Source organism: Erpetoichthys calabaricus, chromosome 12, assembly GCF_900747795.2.
Source record: "Erpetoichthys calabaricus chromosome 12, fErpCal1.3, whole genome shotgun sequence".
NCBI lineage: Eukaryota > Metazoa > Chordata > Cladistia > Polypteriformes > Polypteridae > Erpetoichthys > Erpetoichthys calabaricus.
The window spans coordinates 138,144,768-138,168,205 of NC_041405.2; the positions used below are offsets into that span (position 1 = coordinate 138,144,768).

The following is a 23,438-nucleotide window of genomic DNA, read 5'->3' on the forward strand; positions in this document are numbered from 1 at the left end:
CAGTATGCATATAAAAAATAAGTCCTTCATTTTTATAAGAGTTAGAAGTCTGATTTAGCGTAAGCTGCCCTACTTAGGGGTGTTCATAAGAAATGTAATGATTTACTTCATGAGATGAGGTAGAAGTACATAGTAATATAGTCACATATTTAATTATCAGAATTTGTGCTTCAAATTATATTTTTAAAGTCTAAATATTCTCTATTGTAAATGAAAAATTTGTCACTTTCAACTCCATTACAGAGGTACATAGAGAGATAGAACTCTAATAACATGATATTTGTAATCACTGGCCTTAAAATAGTCTAAAATGATGCCCCCACATTAATATGCTTGAAATTTATCATTTTAACCTTTTGGACGTGGCTCGTAGATTGTTAGGACCTCCGGTAAAGAATCATATATGAAAAATATTATATTTGTGATCAGCAACCTTGAACTAGTATAAAACAACACTTTACGTGCCTATATTACCAATCTCTAATCCTGTGTTGTGAACAGGTGCAACTTTCACCCCTTGTATTCCATTAGGAGGTGAACCTCTGGGGTCGGTTGATGTGTCATGCACAACTTCAAATACTTCTATATTGTGTAGTTTCCTGGCCAAACTGTGGTCCAAAAATGTCATAAAAATGAAGGTCTTGAGAGTCATAATGTGGGGAAAACCCCAAGAAGCTCAATTACTTCCGTAGCTAGACATGTTTAACTTCCATACAAGTTAAACAGTATATCATATGTGTGTAGTTTTTTTTTTTTAAACTGCTGAGTCTGGAGGCACTGGACAATAAATTGAAATGATTTCAGAGGGTTCATGGGCTTTAAATATTTTCTTGTCATTGTAATTTTTTCTTTTTTTTATTGAGCAGACACTCTTATTCAAAGCAATGTATTAAAAAAACATTTTCTAAAACATTATAAAACTTGGTTCTGTATTTATCAGGAAAGCAAAAAGTTAACAAACAGTAGAGAGCACATTTTTAAAGCAAACCTCTATAAGCACTTTTTTTCATTGATAAATGAAAACATATTAAAAAAATGCTGCTCATTTAGATTCTTTGTAGCACGTTAGGCTTAGTTGGTAAGAGCAGGTGTCAAGAACAACCAATACAGCAGTAGTAAAAATGTAATTCAGGTTCCCTGAATACTCTTTTATTGTACGTTGCTGTTTTAGGTAATGTGTGTCAAGTGAGCGGCTGAGGTAGCTAAAATAAGCATTGCCGGAATTGTAAACCCCTTATAATGGAAGGTAAATCAGAAACATGGTAGTTTCTATTATCTTTAATTAGAAGAGATACCAACTTTTGCTTGCTGCTTTGAATACTTAAATGTTTTAATATTAAATAGGAAGTCATGTACCTCAGGTTTAACAATGAACTGGAATGGGATCAGAACTAAAACAGTATGTTTAGGGGGCCAGAGAAGTACTTAATAATCTGTCATTAGTACATCTGCAGACCCAGGGAGCATATCAGTGGCATAGAAAAATCTGTCCCAAAGTGCATTATGATGGGTTTGTTTAAGAAACAGAATTCTGTCTGTTTTACTGTTGACAGAAGTTAATCATTTTAGAACACTAATGGGTTGTTTTGGAAATGATGTGCACAGTGTATTGGGCGTAAAGTAATGCAGAAACTAAACAAGCTGCTGTTCTTTTTGTCACTTTTTACCTTCTAAATTTTTTTTAAATACATTAAAATTTAATTAGAAAAGTGATATTCCATCTGATAGCTCTTATTTGTAGTGTATCAAAAGCTAGACAGCAATGAAGAGCATCACATTTTGGAAATTCTGGGAAATGTAAATCACTAATTTAATGTAATGGAAATATATAAGCAAATGTTGTTTGTTTATTTTAAAGTTAAGTATTCTCACAGCACCTTTCATAAGATGTTACTTGTGATTGGCTATAGGAAAGGCAGCAGTTGCCAAATGTCATTTAATCTAGCCTGCATTTTCATTTAGTATTTAGAGTTTGATTATGGATTTAATAATATTGATAGTAATTTATTAATTCATCTTCATCCTTGGTAAAAGCATGAAATATTTTCAAGGAGGTTCAATTACTGAAGGCTTCATAGTGGTACATTGGCCAACGGTGTTGTGTAAGATTTTCTGAGAACTGGCCAATCACTCTGCCAGGTTGGCAAGATTTGTAACTGTGTGAATTTTTTTTACTGAGTCTGCAGAATTATTCTCAGATTTGGAAGGTATGCACATTTGTTTAACTGGCAACGCTAAACTATCAGTGGGTAAGAAAATATGAAGGTTAGTGCACAGTGAGTTTACGGAATCGGGCATAAGTTTCAAAAGTTTGCATTATATGTCATGTATCTAAAATTGGTATGACCTGTTGCAACAGACACAATAAAATGAATATGCATTTACAGTTTATGTTGAGTAATAACATTTTAATATGTTCTCATTTACTGTACAGGAACCAAATTGCTAATGAAAAAGATTTTGATTGCTGGCCAAGGAGAGGATACAAGACCAAAGAGAGGCCAGCTTGTTATAATTCACTTAAAAACCATGCTGGAAAATGGAACTGTTTTAGATGACCAGGAAAGTCTCTCTTTCACTTTGGGAGATGGTGATGTAATGCAGGTAATGTCCTTTAAGCCTGTGTGCAGACTGCATGGTAACATCACTTACTTTCTTATTTGCTTAAAAGCACTTCTTACTTCAATGTTTTTGTTAGGAGACTAAACACATTTTTTGTTTTCTTTTTTTCCTTCCATTTTTGCACTTTCACCTTGTTTTTTTTTAATATTAAAGCGAATGAGAAAATATAGTGAGCGCTTATTGAAGAGTACATGAAACCTGAGTAGTTTTAGAAGCTGAGCTTCCTGTTTAATTTCCCCTTGACCCTATTGTACTTCCACTTCAAGCTTATGGTTGTTACTCTGCAAATTCCCGCACATTATTTACAGCATTTAATATATGAGCAGATATGAATCTTATGATGTTATTCAACAGAAGGGCAAAAAATACAAGCATTTAAAGAAAAAGAAGAACATTGCATTGTAAAGTGCTCTGCTAAACTAATAGGATGGCAGGATCGCAGTCATTTTCAGTACTGCTTACCTGATAATGTAAATTTGTCCGTAGTTTCCCGAGTGATTAAATAAGTTTCTTTTTAGATTTATCAAGACTTATTCTGTCACTTCATCAACAAACTGCTTTATTCTATTACTTGTAAGATGTACATTTTGCTGAAGAATCTTCCTTGTTAGCTGAGTCTGTTGTCAGGCTTATTACATTACAAGATCTGCACTTTGTTTTAAAGGCAAGCAATTTTATGAGACAGATAGGAAATGGCATATGACCACCATTTAATGTCAGATCTCCATGCTCTTAACTCTCCTAATTTGTGATGTACTGTTAGCTCTCTCCAAAAACACAGCTTGCATACATCCAATCTACTCTTTAAAAAATGCAAGCCAAAGTCAGCACTTGAATGCTAGACCTAAGACAGTCCAGCTTCAAATGCAGGCTGGCAAATAAAGTCATACATTTGTATAAAATTTAAAATGGCAAAACATTGCATTACTTGAAGTGAAATCCTCACTTCAGTTTTAGCATTAACTGAAAGTGTATATTGTTTGTTATCTTTCTTTTTAACGCAATAGTAAAAATATGGAACTGGGCAAATCTAATAAAATCATTTTTACTGGGACACTAGAACATAGTTGCTACATCTTTGCTGCTAGCTTCAAGGAAGGCTTCCACCACTGATGTATGACTAGTAGTATACTTTTAAACACCCGTAGTATGTGTTCATATAATGAAATTCAAATAAGTATACAGCAATTGTGTACAAGTCTAGAAAAAAAAAAACATTAGAAGTACCATTCAAATTGTGAATAAGAACTGGTAAACTGAGTGCTGTCTGCATTATTGCTCTCTGAGGATGTTAATCATTCTCAGTTTTGTAACTCAGAAATATCAGCTAATTTCATGGGTTTTAAATATGTTTGAAATTAAAGAATGATCCCTCTTGAAGAAAAGAGCCCAATTTTTGGGCACAATTTGGTGAAGTTTTGCCAAAGACGGAAGCAAATAAAACAGTGTGTGAATATACAGAGAAAGAGAAGAAAGTAAGAAAAGGAATAAAAAAAATCAGTGCTGTCCTGTTTGCACAAAGGTTTAAAGAGATTGGAGAAATACTGATGTATAGAGGCAATTATTTTTGAATAGCATTTTAACCTTTTGAAGTGGAGTTTTGAGTTGTGCTTGCGACTGGAAAATTGCAAATGGAGTGCTGGTGTTACCAAGAAAGAAGGAGTGAGGGCAACCTAAGGAAATGAAAAAGGTCTGTTTTTACTTTCTCGCATACAAAGTATAGGGAAAGTATTGTAATCGTCCAAAGATTCAATGTTGAGATTTTGATGAATCTCAAAGTTTTAGACCTCCCTGACTTTCTCGTATACAAACTATAGGGAAAGTATTAGAATCCTCCAAAAAGTCCTTCGAGATTTTGATGAATCTTGACGTTTTAGACCTCCCTGAGTCCAAAAATACCATTTTTGGAATTGTGTGTGTTTAAACATGATAACTTGAGTATGCTTTCACTTAGATCAACCAAATTTTGCATACAAGTATTAGGTACAAAATGTAGATTGCTATCAACTTTTGGGCTATTTCTGTTATCCTGAAGTGGTACTTTACCTTTTATTCATACAGCTGCAGAGTCCGATTTATTCAATTTTACTTTTATAATAATTGTTCAATATATTATTAATTTGATTTGATTTGTTGTTGTTTCTTTAACGTACTAAGTCTAGGTACGACCACTCCCGATTTTTTTGCTCTCAAATCTATAAGTATGTTCAGAATGCCTAGCTAAACTCTTGCATACTGTTTTGTTAATGAGAAAAGAAACTAATAGGGTACATGCATACAAGCATTTTTCAATATAGGGATTTCCACAGTACTGTGCTTTGGAGAGTCATGGGGGTGGTGTTTAATAGCAGAGTGTGTTTTCAGCAGAGCACAAAGAAGATGGCTAAAGTAATAATTAAAGTGCTGTGATAACAGCAGTGTTACAGTACCTGTTGGCTCATAACTGCATTGTGCTGGGAAAAAGTATTTCAGAAAATGGATAGTCTGCTTCATGTAAATGTTAGGGATGCTCTGATTGATCGACTGCTGATCTAATCAGCCGATTTTCACAAAAAAAGACTTAATTGGTATAGTGGCCAATCAGAAAAAATGATCTTTTCAGCTTCTGCTTTTGTAAGCTTTGTGGTAATTTAGTTGCAGTGCGGTAGCTGAGCCAGCGTGCTTTTTTTTATTTATTTATTTATTTTTGCTGCACACTTCCTGCACAGTAAACCAACACTTTCTTTGCTTCTTCCTTTTCTCTTCTTCTGCCTCCACTTCTCCTCTGGCAAGATTCGTGAGGCAGCTCCTTTTATGCTGCACCTGGGAGCATTTTAGGTGGCTCATCAGCATTATCTGGAAGGACTCCCAGGTGTGGTGGAAACACAAAGTAGGGCTGGCAGCTCCCCCTCACAGCCCCCACAGAACCCAGCAGGGCTGTTCCAAAGTGCAACTCCCATGAAGCCTTGCAGGAATCTGAGATGCCGCAGCAACCTATGGGGGCTGCCATCTAGTGTTCCAGGGGAGGCAGTGTCCTGTGCATGTCTGCTCCCCCTGTCCTTCCAGTACATTGACCTTCTGGCTGGAAAAGAACCACGGCCATCCGTCACACTACTGTCACATCCAGGACCGGCAATGAGGCGAACACCTCAGGCACAGTGCTTTGGTCACTTTGTTTCACATTATGAAACAATAATACAAATAAGTAAAGTGTGTACCTAAATAATTACATACACATCCAGTACAGTATTTACAGTATATACTACCTTTAAAAATTGTATGAAATAACATTTTCATTTAAAGGATTAACATTTTGTATTACGTGGTTCACAATGATACGCCACATGTCAATATGTAGCACTGTTGTTCATTTTCTTGATTTATACATACTGACATAGGTGCAGGGGAGTGGGAGGAAAGGGTCTGGGGAGGAGGTTTTAATGGCAGTCCTGGTGCAATGTTAGAGAAAAGTAGCAAAGGTATAAATTATGCTTTTTTTTTTTTTTTTTCATTTCATGTTTCTGTAAAAAGATCGAATCAAAGTCGTATCATATACAGTAAGTGCTAAGTAAGTTATCTCTGAGTGGCACTAAAACCAAAATAAGTCTCTAGTACCTCTGTATTTAACTCGCCAGTCGGCCAGCCGACTTACAGTGCTGACTGCCCTAATATAATGACAAAATTGTACGAAATAGAAGTGTAATGATTATACCTTTCCATGTTCAAGTTTGCAATATCTTCGCTAATTTATGCAAAGAACACAGCATAACCATCCAAGTAATACATGGTGTCAGTCAGATCTTTTTTAGCATGCCTTGAGCAAAGGTATAGATAGAACAATGTTTTTCAACTGTTTTTCTGTGGTGGCAGAAACCCAAAAAATCCCAAGGCACGGTTCTACCAACTTCACAAGTATTAAATCTGTACATGTGCTAAACTGTCTGAAGGGAAGGGACAGGGAGTGGCAAAAAAAGTAGCTCAGAGTTTGCCGTTTGGATGCATTTTTCAGCTGCTTCGTCCATTTGCCTACTCATACAGCTCTCTGCCTCATTCCACTGACCTGGAACTCATATGCCAACTGTCCCTCGGCTTTATGAGAGTCACTGGCAAGCGTGTACCCAGGTGGATGGACTCCAGACACATCTCGTGGCTGCTAAAGTGCTCTCTAAGTGCTGTGTCTGCAAAACGGCGATCACAGAGCCACTTTTATTTTGGCTTTTCCAGGTAGTTCCATCTTCCTTGGATAGGTCTTAACCACCTGAGGAACATATCTTACTCCGGTCAGGATCCATGGGCACTATGCTGTTATTTCCACGGTGCACCAGTTGAAAAGATGAACGATTGAGTATAGTATTTATGGAGTTCTAACACAATTTTAATGTATACCCATTTAAGAAATGCTTATTCTTTCAACAGTCGTTTTGATTGTTTAATTTTTACTTTGACATGTTTGTCTCATATGCTATGCCAATTTCATAATTAATACATTGGCCTCATTTTCTTATTGCCTTCTTTTCAACTTGCTTTTGAGGAAGGCATTCAAATTCAGGTTGTACTTGCTCAAGTAGTATTTTGTTAAAGGTTCAGGTTTAAGGTCATTGTTTAGTTTAAAGTATGCCATTATTTATTTATTTTTTTAAATTCCTTTTTGTTAATTCTATATTACATTTGTGATTTAGTGTGTATTTGCTTCAAGATTTATGTATTCATTTTATAAGTACATTTTAATGTTAGATGTGATTAATCACAATTAATTACACACATTTATGTGATTAATTTTTTTTAGTTGATTCTTAGCTCATATATATTTTTGTTTCAGATAGTTACATTACAGAAAAAAATGAATCAATGTGACAGCTTATAATTATGAGAAGCATTTTCTTTTATGCCATATGTATTATGGATATATATTTTTGTACATATTTTATTAAAGTATGTAATTTAAGGAAATTTTATTGATTTTAGTATTTTATGGTCACTGCAGAATTTCATTTTGTTAATAAAAAATGAACAGATAACAAAGACTAAAGTTTAATTGTAAAAATACACTTTAATACAGGACACAAGGCTTCTGTGTGTCTAGTAATTAAGGAGTTAGTGTAAAATGTTTTTTAAAGGGAAAAAGGAAAAAAAAATCTGAGTCTGTATCAGAATTAGCTGATCAGGTAACATAAAATCGGTGATCAGTATTGGCTTTAAAAAAACCTGATAGGAGAATAAAAGAAATATTTGATGGCATAACTTTTTCATTAACCAAGAGAAGTAATTTTCTGTCTCATTCAGATCAAAATATAGTTTATTTGTTAGAATCTGTTTGGTCATGTGGAGCAGGAGCATAACCCAGCAACATCAGGACCTACACTGGGACGAACTTTGCATGAGATGCCAGTCCAAGCCAAATCCACATTCAGTCAATAAAACCTTCTTAGAGTTGCCAGTTACCTTGACTGAGAAACTAGAGTTCACAGGAATTACCCACATGCACATATGAAGAATGTGTAAGCACCACACAAAGTGCCTAGGCTAAGATTTGATATCAAAACTCTGGAGCTGTGGGGCAGCAGCAGCACACCTCATGCACCATAAAGCCACCCTTTTCAGTATATAGTTGAGTGAAACAGGAACTCCTAAGCAGATTTTTGCTTACTAACATTTTCTATTTCCTTCCTTAAGTTAGCATTGTTGTAACCTGAAATGGTAATCCTTTTAAATCTTCTTTGTAAAAATAAATGTTAAAAATAATATACAGTATATGGATGCATAAAACTGTACCCATAGACTAAATTAAAACGAAAAGCAGCTAACCTGCTTATCCAGGGAATGCTCAAGAGGCAGCTAGAGCCCATCTCAGCAGTTGTTGGGTGCAAGGTAAAAAGAATACCTGGACAAGGTGCCAGTCAGTACTAAACCCATGAAACTCAAACTTTAGATTCAGTTGAAATTTGGATACTTGAATGCAGATTTTTATTTGCCCCCCTCCCCTTGCTGATTATCTGTCCTGTTTCATTAAGATTTGTGACTTTTAGTTTAGCTACATTAAGAAAAAGACTACATAAAGAAAAATTCTTACAAATATGATATATTTAACTGATTAGTGAAGACAGATTTCCTAAGCAGTAGTGAAAAATACGCAGAATACAAAAAAAGTATTGCAAGTTTAGTCTTATTAGTTTTATTATAAAAGTGCTAATTTGATGCTTGAAGCTACCTGAACAGAGGTTGGGTCTTGGGTCTTAATATTGTCTTGTTACACTAAGCAATAAGTGAAAAGTGATAGTTTAGTAACTGAATCTGAGTGAGTTAATGTTTAGTGCTGCAAACCCCTCTGTGGTCCTATTGGAAAAACTGTCCAGAGCACACATGCTTTCTAAGGTTAAAGTGGCTACATGTTTCTTCCCTGTGTTGTAACTTATCTTGCTTCAGTAAAAGTTTGCATATCTACTTTGAATTTTTTGGGAAAGTATTGGGTTAACCATTAAAGGGCTACACAAAACCGTTTCAGGAAATGTACCTGTTGAGTTTTAATCATTGAACATAACAAGTTACAGGGACACTTGCTTGGATAGGGGGCAAATAGGCAATTGTCAGCCACACTGCATGTACTTGAACAGTAGCCTCGCCAAAACCAGACACAACCATGAGTGAATTTTGCTTAAAAATGGGTAGGAACAATTTAGATAGCTGACTGAGTGTCACATTTCTAAAGCAATCCAATGCCTCATTAAGGTGGCACTCAAAGTAGGGGCAGTGATTTTCAACAGCAAATATTAGAGGTGCTCTCATTATCTGTTTATTGTAGCTGACAGCTGACAGAAACACTTTTCAAATATGTGGAGCCCAGTAACTGTGGTGGTCTACATGTGTATGGCTGGCTGTCTGCGTTCTCAGTCATTGCAATGTGCAAATTAATCATTAAGCTATAGTTACCTTGTGTTCTTTTTAACTTTTCATTTTCTCTCTGCGTCAAGTCTGTTGCTACTTATATTTTGGTCACTCCCTGAAACCCCAAATGTGATTTCAAATACAAAGACTGGAGAAACTGGGGGCAGGTGTTTTAAGAAGAAGCCGTGTGGGAGTAGCCTTTTAAGCACAGGATTTCGCTGCTGTTCACTACACACTTTTTATTGGGTTGTCCCCAAACATGTATTCTTGTTTGAGAATCTGTCTGGCCCTGCGAGATTCCCTGAACAGAGTCTCCAACTTGTATTCAGTTGTCTGTGCTCTCAGAATTGTCTGCCTTTTTATATTGAATTTATGCAATAGGAGAATAAAATGGTTTAAAAATAATAATAATAATAATACATTTTATTTATATAGGCGCCTTTCCCATGCTCAAGGTGCTTCAGAGTCTTGGAAAAAACAGCAAGGTGTATGTAACATTGGATACAAATGTTTTCCTGAATAGAACAATGAAACCGATAACAAAGCATTTAATTGAATAAAGAACAATAAACCAGAGTAAAATACTAAAAGAAAAACCTAACAAATAACCTAATTTGAGATAAACAGACACACAAATTATCCTGAGCACCTGGACAGAGAGGTAAACTGAAAGAAAGGGCAGAATGTTAAGTTAAAAGCCTTCCTAAATAGATGAGTTTTAAGTTGCTTTTTAAAAGAATGAATGGAGTCAGCTGATCTAATTAATTTCGGGATGTCATTCCAAAGTCTGGGTGCTATGGAGCTGAAGGCCCTGTCACCCATAGAGTGCAGGTTAGTGTGAGGCACAACAAGATTACCAGAATCGGAGGACCTTAGTAGGCGAACAGGAGCATAGTGATTTAGAAGGTCACTGATGTAGTCCATTGGAAGGCTATTTAAAGCTTTTGTATGTTATTAGTAGAATTTTATATTCAATCCTGTAAGACACAGGGAGCCAGTGAAGGCGAAGCAGGATGGGTGTGATGTGCTCACTGTTGCTGTTTCGAGTAAGAACTCTTGCAGCAGAGTTTTGAATCAGCTGGAGCGATGATATAAGTAGTGCTGGATGGTATACTGGTTCATACCAAAAATCGTTTTTTATTTTTGTTCTGATATGGATTTTTCTTATACTGCAACACCGGTTTAAATTGCCTAAACAACAAACGAAACGTGGCGCTGTGGGAAACTGTTTAAGGGGGGACCTTTTTCACTGCTGCACCGCTAAACATATGCAACGAAGTACATGCGTTAGTGGAGGTGTTGTGCGGGAGCTCTTTTTCACTGCTACACCGCTAAACAGGCGTGCAACGGAGTACATTCGGTAATGAAGGTAATGCGCGGTGAAAATGGACAGAGAACATTCCGAAACTGAAGCTGTAGCAAACGATAAAGTTGAACATGATGACACAAAAGAACTTTTGCTGGAAAATGGAGTCACGTCTGTTTGGTGATATTTTGGATTTAAAAAGTCAGATGTGGACCATTATGTTCAAATGTGTGAATACTGTTTCTATACTACTGGATAATACTACAAGCCAATTGTACTTGTTTTATTTTTTTCAATACTGTGTAATGTACCTGGGTACTATGTAATAGTGTGACGACATGTTGAATTTATTCTCAACATTTCCACTTTAATCTCAACGCTTATGACAACATGTTGACTTTATTCTCGACAGTTCTACTTTATTCTCGCCGTTTGTCGAGATTAAAGTTGACATGATGACTTATTCTCATAATTTGTTATTAAAGTAGAGCATCGTAAACTAAACTTCATCTTAAAATGAATATTTAATTTACTCGATTTTCTCAAACCGCGTCATAAATTATGTAGCACATTAAATGCTTTGTGTGAAGTGTTCCCAGAGCCATGTTAATCACTACGTGCTTCTTAAACTGACTTCCTCTTGCACTAAGAGGAGGTGCAGGCAGCACACAGAATACATTAATTTCATCATATTCCTGCTCCCTGAACATTTAGAATGCTAAAAGAAATACTTGATATATTTTTCATGATGAAATGCATTAAAGCATGTATTAATCATGTGGGGGCACGGTGGCATGAGGTTGCACTGCTGCCTCGCAGCAATGGGGTGTTCCCCGCTTTGAATTTGCATGTTTTTCTGGTGGGTTTACTCGGCGTGCTTCAGTTTCCTTTCAAAGTCATGTAGGATGTGGGATTTTGTTATTCTATATTGACCCTGCTAGTGTATGTATTGCTCGTATTCACCCTGTGATGTGCTGGTGCCACGTTCAGGATTTGCTCCTGCCTCGCACACAATGCTTACTGGGATGGGCGCAACCCTAAATGGATGGCATAATTAAACATGTATAACGAAGATTTTTTTAAAGTTCTGAACACTCCATGGTCTAAGTTTATAACTACATTTAATTTCACAAAGACGTTTATCGTGTGGTGATTGGCTTTGTGGAGAAAGAAAAAGGAAAGATAGGAACTGCAGGTTTGGTACATCAGACAGAGACAGCACGCATGCAATAAAGAAAGCCCGCTCAGAAGAACATGCATTGAATTCTGTGTTCGTGTCTCCGACCACCAGATCACAAACCCAATATTTACACAATATTTAAGTTAAACCTGTGTGATACCCATTCCTACATCCAGTTTTTTGGAGCCTCGTCACACCTGCCATAAAGTTCTCTATATTGAACGTACACCTGGGGACCCCTTTCTGCAAGGGAGCAGCACTACCTGCATGTTTAATACCTGCTTTAATGCATTTTATCATGAAAATTTATCTTAGCATTCTACATTTTCAGAGAGCAGGAATATCATGAAGTGAATGTATTCTGTGCGGCGATCGCTGCCGGCACCTCCTCTTATTGCAGAGGAAGTCAGTTTAAGAACACAAAGCATTTAATGTGCTACATTAACTTATGACGAGTTTGAGAAAATCTAGTAAATTAAACATTGATTTTAGGATGAAGTTTAGTTTACGACATTCTACTTTAATGACAAAATAAACTATGAGAATAAAGTGGAAATGTCGACTTTAATCTCGACATATAGTTTTTTTTTCTTCACCGTGGCCCTAATACGCTTCCTGTAGGGCTATACCATAAATAGCATTATAAATGCAAGTTGCAGTTTTATTATTTATGTATATAGCTGAGCTTGAAGCAAGGTCCATATTAATGCAGTTTGCCTTAATGATGGTTCAGTTGGTAAAGATGTCATCATCAAGTTGCACTTGTTTTATTTTATTTTAATTTGATGAATACTGTGTAAAGCACCTGGGCTTTGAAGTCTTGGAAGTAATAGTATTATTACTGGAAGTTGCACTATTATTTATTGTATTGTTTATTGTATTGTTATTATTTATTAGTTTAAATATTATGCAGTTTAATGATGGTAAAGTTGTTTTAAAAAGTCACTTTAACGTATCAGTGGACAGAGATTGTTAACATTAACAAAGTGTAGTTGGTTTACAAAAAATATTTACTATTTATTCCTTTTCTAAGACATGTTCAGTGCAATACAACTTTTGACAAGCACCTCTGGATATTTTACTAAGTCTAAATGCCTCTTTGGATGGTTGAAAATATGTTGTCAAAATTTTAGTTTAAGTTGTTTGCAAACTTTGCCTAATAAAAGGCTCTATATTTTGACTGCATCTGTCATGCAGTGTGATTCCTTCTCTTCATTATTGCCACCCCTTGAAAACTATCACTTTATGGGGCCATGCAAACCTGTATTAATACTTGTGTGCATATTAAAATATTTTTTGTACAATGTACAGTTCTCATGACAGTGGAATAGGTTATTCGTAGCCAGTAATTGCAGTGGAAAATGTGGTTAACATCCACTCCTGCATGGGGAAAAAAATACCATGATATAGAATTTTGGTCATACCGCCCAACACTAGATATAAGATTAGAAGGGGCACCTGCCAGCAGCGACTTACAATAATCGATGCGGGATGTGATAAAGCATGGACAAGTTTCTAAGCATTAGAAAAGGAGAGGAATGAACGAACACAGGATATGTTATGGAGGTGAAAGTATGAAAGTTTCTTAATGTGGTTTATGTGGGCGGAATAAGAAAGGGAAGAATGAAAAATGACACCAAGATTCCTTGCATCAGAAGAAGGTCTGATGAGATCACCGTCAAGAGTGACAGAAAAGGAGCTCATTTTCTTAAGTAGTGCTTTAGTGCCAATTTGCAGGAGTTCAGTTTTGTTGCAATTTAATTTTAAACAGTTCTGCTCCATCAAGGTTTTAATTTCAGTGAGGCAAGTTGTGAGCTGAGAAAACACTGATGAAGTTGCACTTTTGTCATTGAAATAGGGTTGAGTGTCATCTGCATAAAAATGATAACTTGGTCCATAGCTACGAATAATATGGCCCAAGGGAAACATATAAATGCAGAAGAGAAGAGGCACGACAGTGCCCTGAGGAATGCCTTGTGTGACTGGCGCTGAGCTGGATCTGCTGTTGCCAAGACTAACAAACTCTTGCCTATCAGTCAGATAGGACTCGAACCACTGGAGGGCAGTGCCAGAGATACCCAGCATGTTCTCCATTATGGACAGTAGAATGTCATGTCTGACAGTGTCAAATGCTGCACTGAGGTCTAACAGAATTAATATGCTGGTTTGTCCAGAGGCTGCTGCCATAAGCAAATCATTGGTTACCCGAAGAAGAGCAGTTTCACAGCTGTGCTCCTCTGCCTCGTCTTGAACTGCGAGGCTCCGTGAAGTGAATGTATCCAGGCGGCGATCACCTCCGTGACAAATGTAAAATTTGGTGTTTGCCAAGTTTTATTATGCTCAAAACATGTAAAGACATTATTGTGACAGTTTTGTACAATACTGTGACTAGGATGATTTAAGATTGCTAAAAATGTCATCAAGGTGAAATTTCAGGGTCTGAAAGTGCTACTCCCAGGTGTACTAATTTAGATTAGATTAGATAAACTTTGTTAATCCCAATTCAGATGCATACAGTAGCAGAAAAATAAAAAACAAGGACAATAATAACCAATCAAACAATGCGTAAAATAAAAATGAATAATTAAATATAAATAAATTGATGTATATTGTTCAAATATGTCAAAATGGTATTTCAAAATAAACTTAACGAATGCCCAGGGAGAAAGTATTGAAATGCCCAATAGCAGTGGGCAGAAAAGACCCTCAGAGGTGGTTCTTAACACACCATGGCTGATTGAGCCTGTGGCTAAACGTGCTCCATCTTTTCTACAACAACTTCCAGTGTGTCCAGGGTTCGCCCTGTGATTGCGCAGGCTCTCCTGATAAGTTTGTTCACGTATTGTGCCTCTTTTGAGCTGAAGTTGCTTCCCCAGGAGATCTCGGCGTAGAACACCACACTGGCTAGTATGGACTGATAGAAAATTTCGAGTAGCTTGCTGCATGTCTCCTTAGCAGATACAGTCTGTTTTGACACTTCTTATACAGTGATTGTGTTGTCAGACCTAGTCCAGGTTGTTGTTTATATGGACCCATAAGTACTCATAGCCCTGCACCACTTCCACATCCTGCCTTGAATGGTGACAGGTCTCAAAGGCTCCTTAGCACACCCAAAATCCACCACCAGCTCTTTTGTCTTACTGATGTTGAAATGCAAGTAGTTGTCCATTTACCACAACACAAAGTCCTCCACAACCTTCCTGTACTCTGACTCATCTCCATTATTATTGTTCCTTTTGGATTTTGTAATTTGCTCCGTTTCTCCAGTCAAATTTTGAGAAATGTTTTACATTTATTAACAGTTTCATTTTGTTTGTGCCTCTTCTTGTGTTCTTGTTAAACAACTCAGTTAAAAGTAACCTCTAGTATCAACCCTTAAAATATTTCCTTGATAATATCAAATACTTCCATAATTTTTCCTCTGAGTCTTAATTGTTACAAACTAAACCTATTCAGCTCCTTCAGTTGTTCCACATTATAGTAGGTTTTCTTTGGAGTTTCTCCAGACGTATTATGTCCTCCTTATAGTATGGATGTCAAAACTGCACACAGCATTCCACATGAAGCATTGCCAATGCACTATACAGGTTAAGCATAATCTCTTGTCTTATTCTCCACACAGTACTCTGTTGTTTATATTGTTTATGGACATTGACAAGTCAACTGTTTTTGGCACATCTGAGTGTGCCACGTGTGTGTGTGTTTTTTTTTTATAATCATGTTTGTCTCATAGACTCTGATTTTGTTGAATTTCTGGTCCTACCTTTGCCAGTGTGGAGTTTCTCCACATTATCCCATGGTCAGTGAGTTTTCTCTAGGTATGCCGATTTTTACTAATGTCATGATAATGTACATCTTAGGTTCAATAGCCACTCAGAATTGATGCAGTGTTGTCCTTACTGAGTGGGCAAAAGTAATGGGAAACTTTACCACATTTGGTATAGAAGTATTTTCTACTAGGTTATGACAAATGTGTTCTGAGATTTTTAAGGTAAGGAAGACAGAAGAGTTGAGTTAACATACTATAGTTCAACTAATTATTTATGGCACGAGAGTGAAGTCATGTTGACTAGCAATTGCAACTAAAAATTCATTGTACATGTGACATTAATGATTCTATAAATCTATTAGACTGTGAGAACTTGTATGTAAATATGGTGATGTAGTGGCCTACTAAGGTCTACACCCAGTTCCTTGGCAACCAGGTTGGGCACTGCCTCCCCCAAGACTCTGTATTGGAGTGTCTTAAACAAGTGGCTGGATATTATTAACTTTGACAGTGCAAGATTCTGTTTTCATGTATTTGGTAAAATGCACTAAATTTAAATTGTCTCAGGTTGGCAGTATAACATTTATAGACCCATAAAGATACTTTGGAAATATAATGATTAGTTAATGATTAACATCATGTATATGACATTGTAAATTTACTGCTTAGTTAATTTAAATAGCAAAATTCTGACTCGCAGTGTTTTTGTGATTATTTATATGTCTAATAAAACTTTGTCACAGACTCCAGATGATAAAATATGTGAATAATCAGCAGTTTTCTAAAAGATGCAACATTAAACTTGCTGTATATTTTTTCTACTGATTTGTAGAATTTATTCCTTGTTACTTTTTAACATAATTATATGTGAATTTAACATTCAGCTGTAGTACAATGCACTAGACAGGAGATGACACTATTACAAAAAGACTATAGAAAAGATGACAAGAAATGGAAACCCAGTATACATTTCAAGGAACAGACCATAAAATGAATATTTGTTGACAAGGCAATGTACATCATGAAGTTAGAATTTTGTGACTTGTAAATGTTGCAGTGTTGTGTTATTTTTTTTTTTGAAGGAGATGAACAATTATAATAATTATTTGCTGCACACTGGAAAGGTTCCACAAGTTGTACAATTTGACTAACAAACCAGATTAAAAAAATGTTTGTATAATAAGACATCAAAAAACACTTCCCTTCTCATATACTGTACAAGGGACTTTGGATGAAAAAGGGTAGCTTTATGGGGTATTTAATAATAATTTATTTATCGGCAAGTCTTTCTTTAACTTTTTTTTTTCCTCTTGGTAAAATTTTCTGCAAACGCTACATGTAAAAGTAAATTTAGTAGAGGTTCTAGTAATGTTGAAAGCAAGAAGACAAAATATCTCTAAAGAAGTAGTATCCTGCAGTCTCTCTGATTATCATTAAGAGACACCTTGCACTTGACTTTCACTTAGAAAAAGATGCTGCTTGTTTTTATGTGTAGCATTGCATGTGATATAATTATGTGTGAAGTACAGTTCATTTAACTGTATATAAAGTTTACATGGTCTGTTGGTTACTGGGACTGCCTCACAGTTTCAGGAGGTAGCATTTGAATCTCACCCTTATCACTGTGATCACTTTGGAGATTTTCTTTGTTTCTGTGTAGGTTTTTCTCCAGGTACTTTGTTTTCCCCCAACTTCTGAAACACATTCAAGTTAGATAGATTGTGACAGTGTGAGTGTGCACTTTGTAGTAACCAGTGATGGGCTTACACCTTATCCAGGATAGATTTACGCTATAGCTTCCCACAATACTAAAATTGGTTACAGCATGTTAAGTATATACTGTATATGCATAGAAGAGTAGATACTAAAGAGCTACATTTAATTAAGTTGTAGTTGATCATTCCTCATGCTCGTGTACAGTGCATCCGGAAAGTATTCACAGCGCATCACTTTTTTCACATTTTGTTATGTTACAGCCTTATTCCAAAATGGATTAAATTCATTTTTTTCCTCAGAATTCTACACACAACACCCCATAATGACAACGTGAAAAAAGTTTACTTGAGATTTTTGCAAATTTATTAAAATTTTAAAAATTGAGAAAGCACATGTACCTAAGTATTCACAGTCTTTGCCATGAAGCTCAAAATTGAGCTCCGGTGCATCCTGTTTCCCCTGATCATCCTTGAGATGTTTCTGCAGCTTAATTGGAGTCCACCTGTGGTAAATTCAGTTGATTGGACATGATTTGGAAAGGCACACACCTGTCTATATAAGGTCCCACAGTTGACAGTTCATGTCAGAGCACAAACCAAGCATGAAGTCAAAGGAATTTTCTGTAGACCTCCGAGACAGGATTGTCTCGAGGCACAAATCTGGGGAAGGCTACAGAAAAATGTCTGCTGCTTTGAAGGTCCCAGTGAGCACAGTGGCCTCCATCATCTGTAAGTGGAAGAAGTTCGAAACCACCAGGACTCTTCCTAGAGCTGGCTGACCATCTAAACTGAGCGATCGGGGGAGAAGGGCCTTAGTCAGGGAGGTGACCAAGAACCCGATGGTCACTCTGTCAGAGCTCCAGATGTCCTCTGTGGCGAGAGGACAACCTTCCAGAAGGACAACCATCTCGGAAGCCACCCCTTAGTAAAAGGCACATGGCAGCCCGCCTGGAGTTTGCCAAAATGCACCTGAAAGACTCCCAGACCATGAGAAAGAAAATCCTCTGGTCTGATGAGACAAAGATTAAACTGTTTGGTGTGAATGCCAGGCGTCACGTTTGGAGGAAACCAGGCACCGCTCATCACCAGGCCAATACCATCCCTACAGTAAAGCATGGTAGTGGCAGCATCATGCTGTGGGGATGTTTTTCAGCAGCAGGAACTGGGAGACTAGTCAGGATAAAGGGAAAGATGACTGCAGCAATGTACAGAGACATCCTGGATGAAAACCTGCTCCAGAGCGCTCTTGACCTCAGACTGGGGCGACGGTTCATCTTTCAGCAGGACAATGACCCTAAGCACACAGCCAAGATATCAAAGGAGTGGCTTCAGGACAACTCTGTGAATGTCCTTGAGTGGCCCAGCCAGAGCCCAGACTTGAATCCGATTGAACATCTCTGGAGAGATCTTAAAATGGCTGTGCACCGACGCTTCCCATCCAACCTGATGGAGCTGGAGAGGTGCTGCAAAGAGGAATGGGAGAAATTGGCCAAGGATAGGTGTGCCAAGCTTGTGGCATCATATTCAAAAGACTTGAGGCTGTAATTGCTGCCAAAGGTGCATCGACAAAGTATTGAGCAAAGGCTGTGAATACTTATGTACATGTGATTTCTTAGTTTTTTTATTTTTAATAAATTTGCAAAAATCTCAAGTAAACTTTTTTCATGTTGTCATTATGGGGTGTTGTGTGTAGAATTCTGAGGAAAAAAATGAATTTAATCCATTTTGGAATAAGGCTGTAACATAACAAAATGTGGAAAAAGTGATGTGCTGTGAATACTTTCTGTATGCATTGTACATTCCTATGTGGATATTCATCTTTAAACTTAGTCAATCACTTAGAGATATCTGTATCACACTTAGTACGGAATTTATTTTTGTTACAGGCTCTGGATCTCACGGTGCAACTAATGGAAGTCAATGAGACAGCCCTAATTTTTACTGATGCCAAATATGCTTATGGCTGTCAGGGGAGGTAAGATTGTAATTCTATACGAGCCCTTATGAAAAGCTCTAATTTGCTTTTTAAATACTTCATTTTACTAATTCAGTGTAATTGAGACAAAAATGCTTTTTTGTTTTATTTTTTTATGGCAGAGTATTTTCTTTAAGTCTTACGCCTAGAATCTATCTTAAATTTCTTTTACAGCCTCATTAGATTCAATTATATCTTTCAGCACTGACCCATGTATACCTTCAAACACCAGCCTTAATCTGGAAGTGCAATTACTGCAGGTAGTAGATGCCCCAGACTTAGAGGACATGACACCTCAGGAGAAGATTGAACTGGCTGACAAGAAACGAGAGCGTGGGAATTTCTATTACCAGAGGGGGGACTATGTTTTTGCCGTCAACTCATATACTATTGCCCAGAAAGTGACAGGTTCAAGTTCAAGAGGTATATTGCTATTTAATGTATTAAAAATATTTTGAATTAATATCTGACAGAGCTCAATATATCAGTAAATGTTTTTTGGTGCTAGCCACATTTTAATAAGTTTTTTTAGTGACAGGGTTAATCCTGGTAAGCAGTATCAGATAGTATTTGAGGCATGGGACTCCATAACACAAAGATTCTGGTTCAGTTTCTGTCTCATTGTTGCTTAACATGTATGTAAATCAGCTTATCAATGTTGCTTTAAATGAAGGTGTCAGTCAGATATGCAACAATCAAAGGGGCAGTTGGTTGTATGTTGAAGGTGGTAGGTGGCTGGCAAGTGGAAGTGGCTTAGATTTAATTTTTTGCAATACAGGAAGAACTTTTTATTTGATGTGTAATACATCTATTTATTAAGCTGATACTTTTTATTCTAGGCATCTTAGAGTAATATTTGCACAATTGGAATTCTAGCAGGTAAAGTGTCGGGATCATAAAGTAGATAATTAGTGAGGGTGAAAATGACAATTTTATGATGCATTGTCCAACACAATTTAGTAAGTAGGTCATGCTCATACAGTGGAAATGTGTCATGTTTTTTTCATATATTAATTATATTACTGTAATAATAATAGTCATAGTATGTATGAACCATAGGCTTCCTAAGTAGTTATGCTGATTTTGCAAGCTTATAGTAAATTGTAATATGCAATATCCCAAATGTCAGGTTTCCAATAACAGTTTGTTTTGAAATTTAAAATTCCATTGGGCCATACTGTTTTTCCAGTTTTTTGTTTTACTGTGGTTGTTTCGGGTTTACAGTTGATATCACTCCAGAAGAAGAGGCTGAACTGCTGGATATTAAGGTGAAATGTCTCAACAATTTGGCAGCATCACAGCTGAAGCTAGAACATTACGAGATGGCTTTAAAGTCTTGCAATCAGGTCTTGGAGCATCAACCAGATAACATCAAAGCCCTTTTTAGGAAAGGCAAGGTAAGACAGTTTTTGTGTAGCTGTTGGAGCTAGGAATTGAAGCTGTAGCTTCCTGACTGATACAATGGTGACAGTGTAGTTTACAAGCAGATACTGGAATACTACCCTTATTTCTTTCTTCAGGTGCTAGCTCTGAAAGGAGAATACTCGGAAGCTATTGCAATGCTAAGACGAACTTTGAAGCTTGAACCATCCAACAAGGTAAATTACAGGTTAGAACTTTTCTGTAGTTAACTATTTTGTGATTTAAAAAAAAAAAAAAAAAAATCCATCAAGACAGTTTCCACTTGCTGACAGAACAGCAGTTGTTTCTCCTAAAGTGATAAATAGTATTCTAACTCTGGAAGATTTTGCATCTGCTTTTCTTTGATGTATTGCTTTCATTGCTCTATGGCAGGGGTTACTAGATAGATTTGACCTGAAGCCATATTCTCACAGAGCAAATACAGTACTCATTGGGCTAAGCCTCATACTCTCAAATATACAGCTGGTCCCTGGGTTAATAAATTCTGACTTGACAAACTGTGATAAATCCTGCCTTACAAATTAATGTTGTCCTTTTCCATGTGAGTGAAGCGGGTTGTGCCTTTGACAGCAACTATTTCTGCTTTGAGGGAGTAGATTACGTAGTCTTATTGGTCAAGATAGCTGTCTTACAAGTAAAGCTAATTAAAATTTCAGTTTAGCTGACTCAGAATAGTATTTTCATTACTTTTTGTTTGTTTTTATTACAAATATTGATGAGGTAGTGGAAAAAAATACAATTGATTACACCAGAATGTTCTATAAAAACTAATATGTTAAGCTTATTTATTTTTAGCCTTCACTTCAGATTATACAGGCATCACTGACAAATCACTTGAAAGCTTATTTTCTGCCCTTTCATTTCTAGCATGAACTATTGCGTAGTTTTTCAAGCAGTTTAGAGTGACATTATGACTCACTTAGTCTGATTAAGTCCTATTTTTCTATTACAGTAACATTGAACAATGCTGCCAAAAAGTTTTTGACAAAATAATTAGCCGAACCCTTTCATCTCATTGAAGCAGGGCTGATAAAGTAAGAGGAGCAAGATCCTAATACAGAAGAGGATCACCCATGTTTACAGTACAGTCACTGGGGGCCTCGGCTGCTATAAGGCCATTTATGATGAGAAGAAGGAAAAGCTGTATGCAAATCTCCCTTGATGCCTAATTCAAGAAATTGACTTGCGTAGTAAACCCCCCTCTCCAGAAGCAGAATCAAACCCTGACTCTGCAGCACCATGCCCATTCTGTACAATAACAAGTCCATCATTTTCTGCATTATCTAATTAATAAAGTTAGCATAGTGTTAACTCACAATTGAATGTTAACCTTTTAATTATTATCCATTTTCTTTTTTCCCTATCTACACTGTTTTAAGAACTGTTTTGTTAATGTTCTTTATAGTACAGTACTGTATGAACATAATAAAACTATTACTTATTTTTAGTACTGTAGTATTATGTACAGTTCTATATGTTATAAGCTTTTTTTTTAATTTGGAGGTGTTTCTTATGTGTTTTATATGTGCAGTAATGTAAAATAAATACTAGACTGAGGCGAATGTTTGACTAAGTGACATTTAATAAGAATCCTATGTACGTGTTCCGACTTGCATACAAATTCAACTTAAGCACAGCCAAAAAAATGGATCTCATTCTTAACCTGGGGACTGCCTGTAATTTACACATTTTAACAAATGCACTTCCCTGGAAATTCTTGTATGTCACCCACTTGTTGACATCATACACATTAAGTCAGTTAAAATGTATATCTACATAAGGTAAGAAATAATTAAGCATGTGTTGCAATTAATTCATTTAGGTGTTATTATTCTAAACAAGAAAGCTTAGTCATTTAAGTTCATATTTATTTTCTTGTGAAGGTTAATCACCTTAATTTTACATTTTTTTCTGTTGGGTCATTAACAGTTTCTATTTGGGCTGTGCAAGTAAATGTGATCGGACACTGAAGATGTATGTTAAAGGCTGGTGTAAATGTAATCTGGTTAAATTATATACAGATAGAATCGATTTACGAACAGAATATTAACAGGGGTCTTTAGAGAAAACCAATCAATCATTAAATGCTGTATGTAACATGTTTTGAATACAGATGATGCAGGCAAAAAAAAAAGTCCATGGGCCCCTGTCCTAGACTGCTCAGCAGACACTATAAAGAAGATAAATGTTATGTAGTAGAGTAGTAGGCTCCATAAATGAGCATCAATAACCTTCTCTATGACATAGATTGTATTTTAATATGTAATTACACATTTTTTTAAACATTACTGGCTTTGCTCCAGTACAGTTCTTATTTTGGTTGTGTTTTTCATTTATTACCTGTTTTGCTTTGCAACATACATTACACTCTCACCAAGATAAGTCTGTTTATTAATCACTGAAGGGCAACATTTATTAAGCAGAAAATGACTGAACAACTTCACACATGCCTGGTGTTTCCTCTTCTTAGATACAGAAATAAGGCAATGAATATCAAGTAGTAGTTCTAAGTATCCACCTGATTGAAAAGCTGAGTTATTCAACTGGCTGTGCTCTATTCTCATGAGAACAGTGTAAATACTAGTACT

At 36.3% G+C, this 23,438-nt stretch overlaps 1 protein-coding gene across 2 annotated transcripts in view; it reads left to right on the plus strand.

The window, feature by feature from the left end:
* The window catches only part of fkbp8 (FKBP prolyl isomerase 8), a 34,085-nt gene that overhangs the window by 4,870 nt on the left and 5,777 nt on the right, over window positions 1-23,438 (plus strand). For both annotated transcript variants that reach the window (XM_028816372.2, XM_028816373.2), the window contains exons 3-7: window positions 2,435-2,604; window positions 19,340-19,428; window positions 19,631-19,851; window positions 20,653-20,825; window positions 20,949-21,026. In XM_028816372.2, coding sequence (XP_028672205.2) covers window positions 2,435-2,604; window positions 19,340-19,428; window positions 19,631-19,851; window positions 20,653-20,825; window positions 20,949-21,026 — 731 coding nt within the window. The remainder of the gene's footprint in view (window positions 1-2,434; window positions 2,605-19,339; window positions 19,429-19,630; window positions 19,852-20,652; window positions 20,826-20,948; window positions 21,027-23,438) is intronic.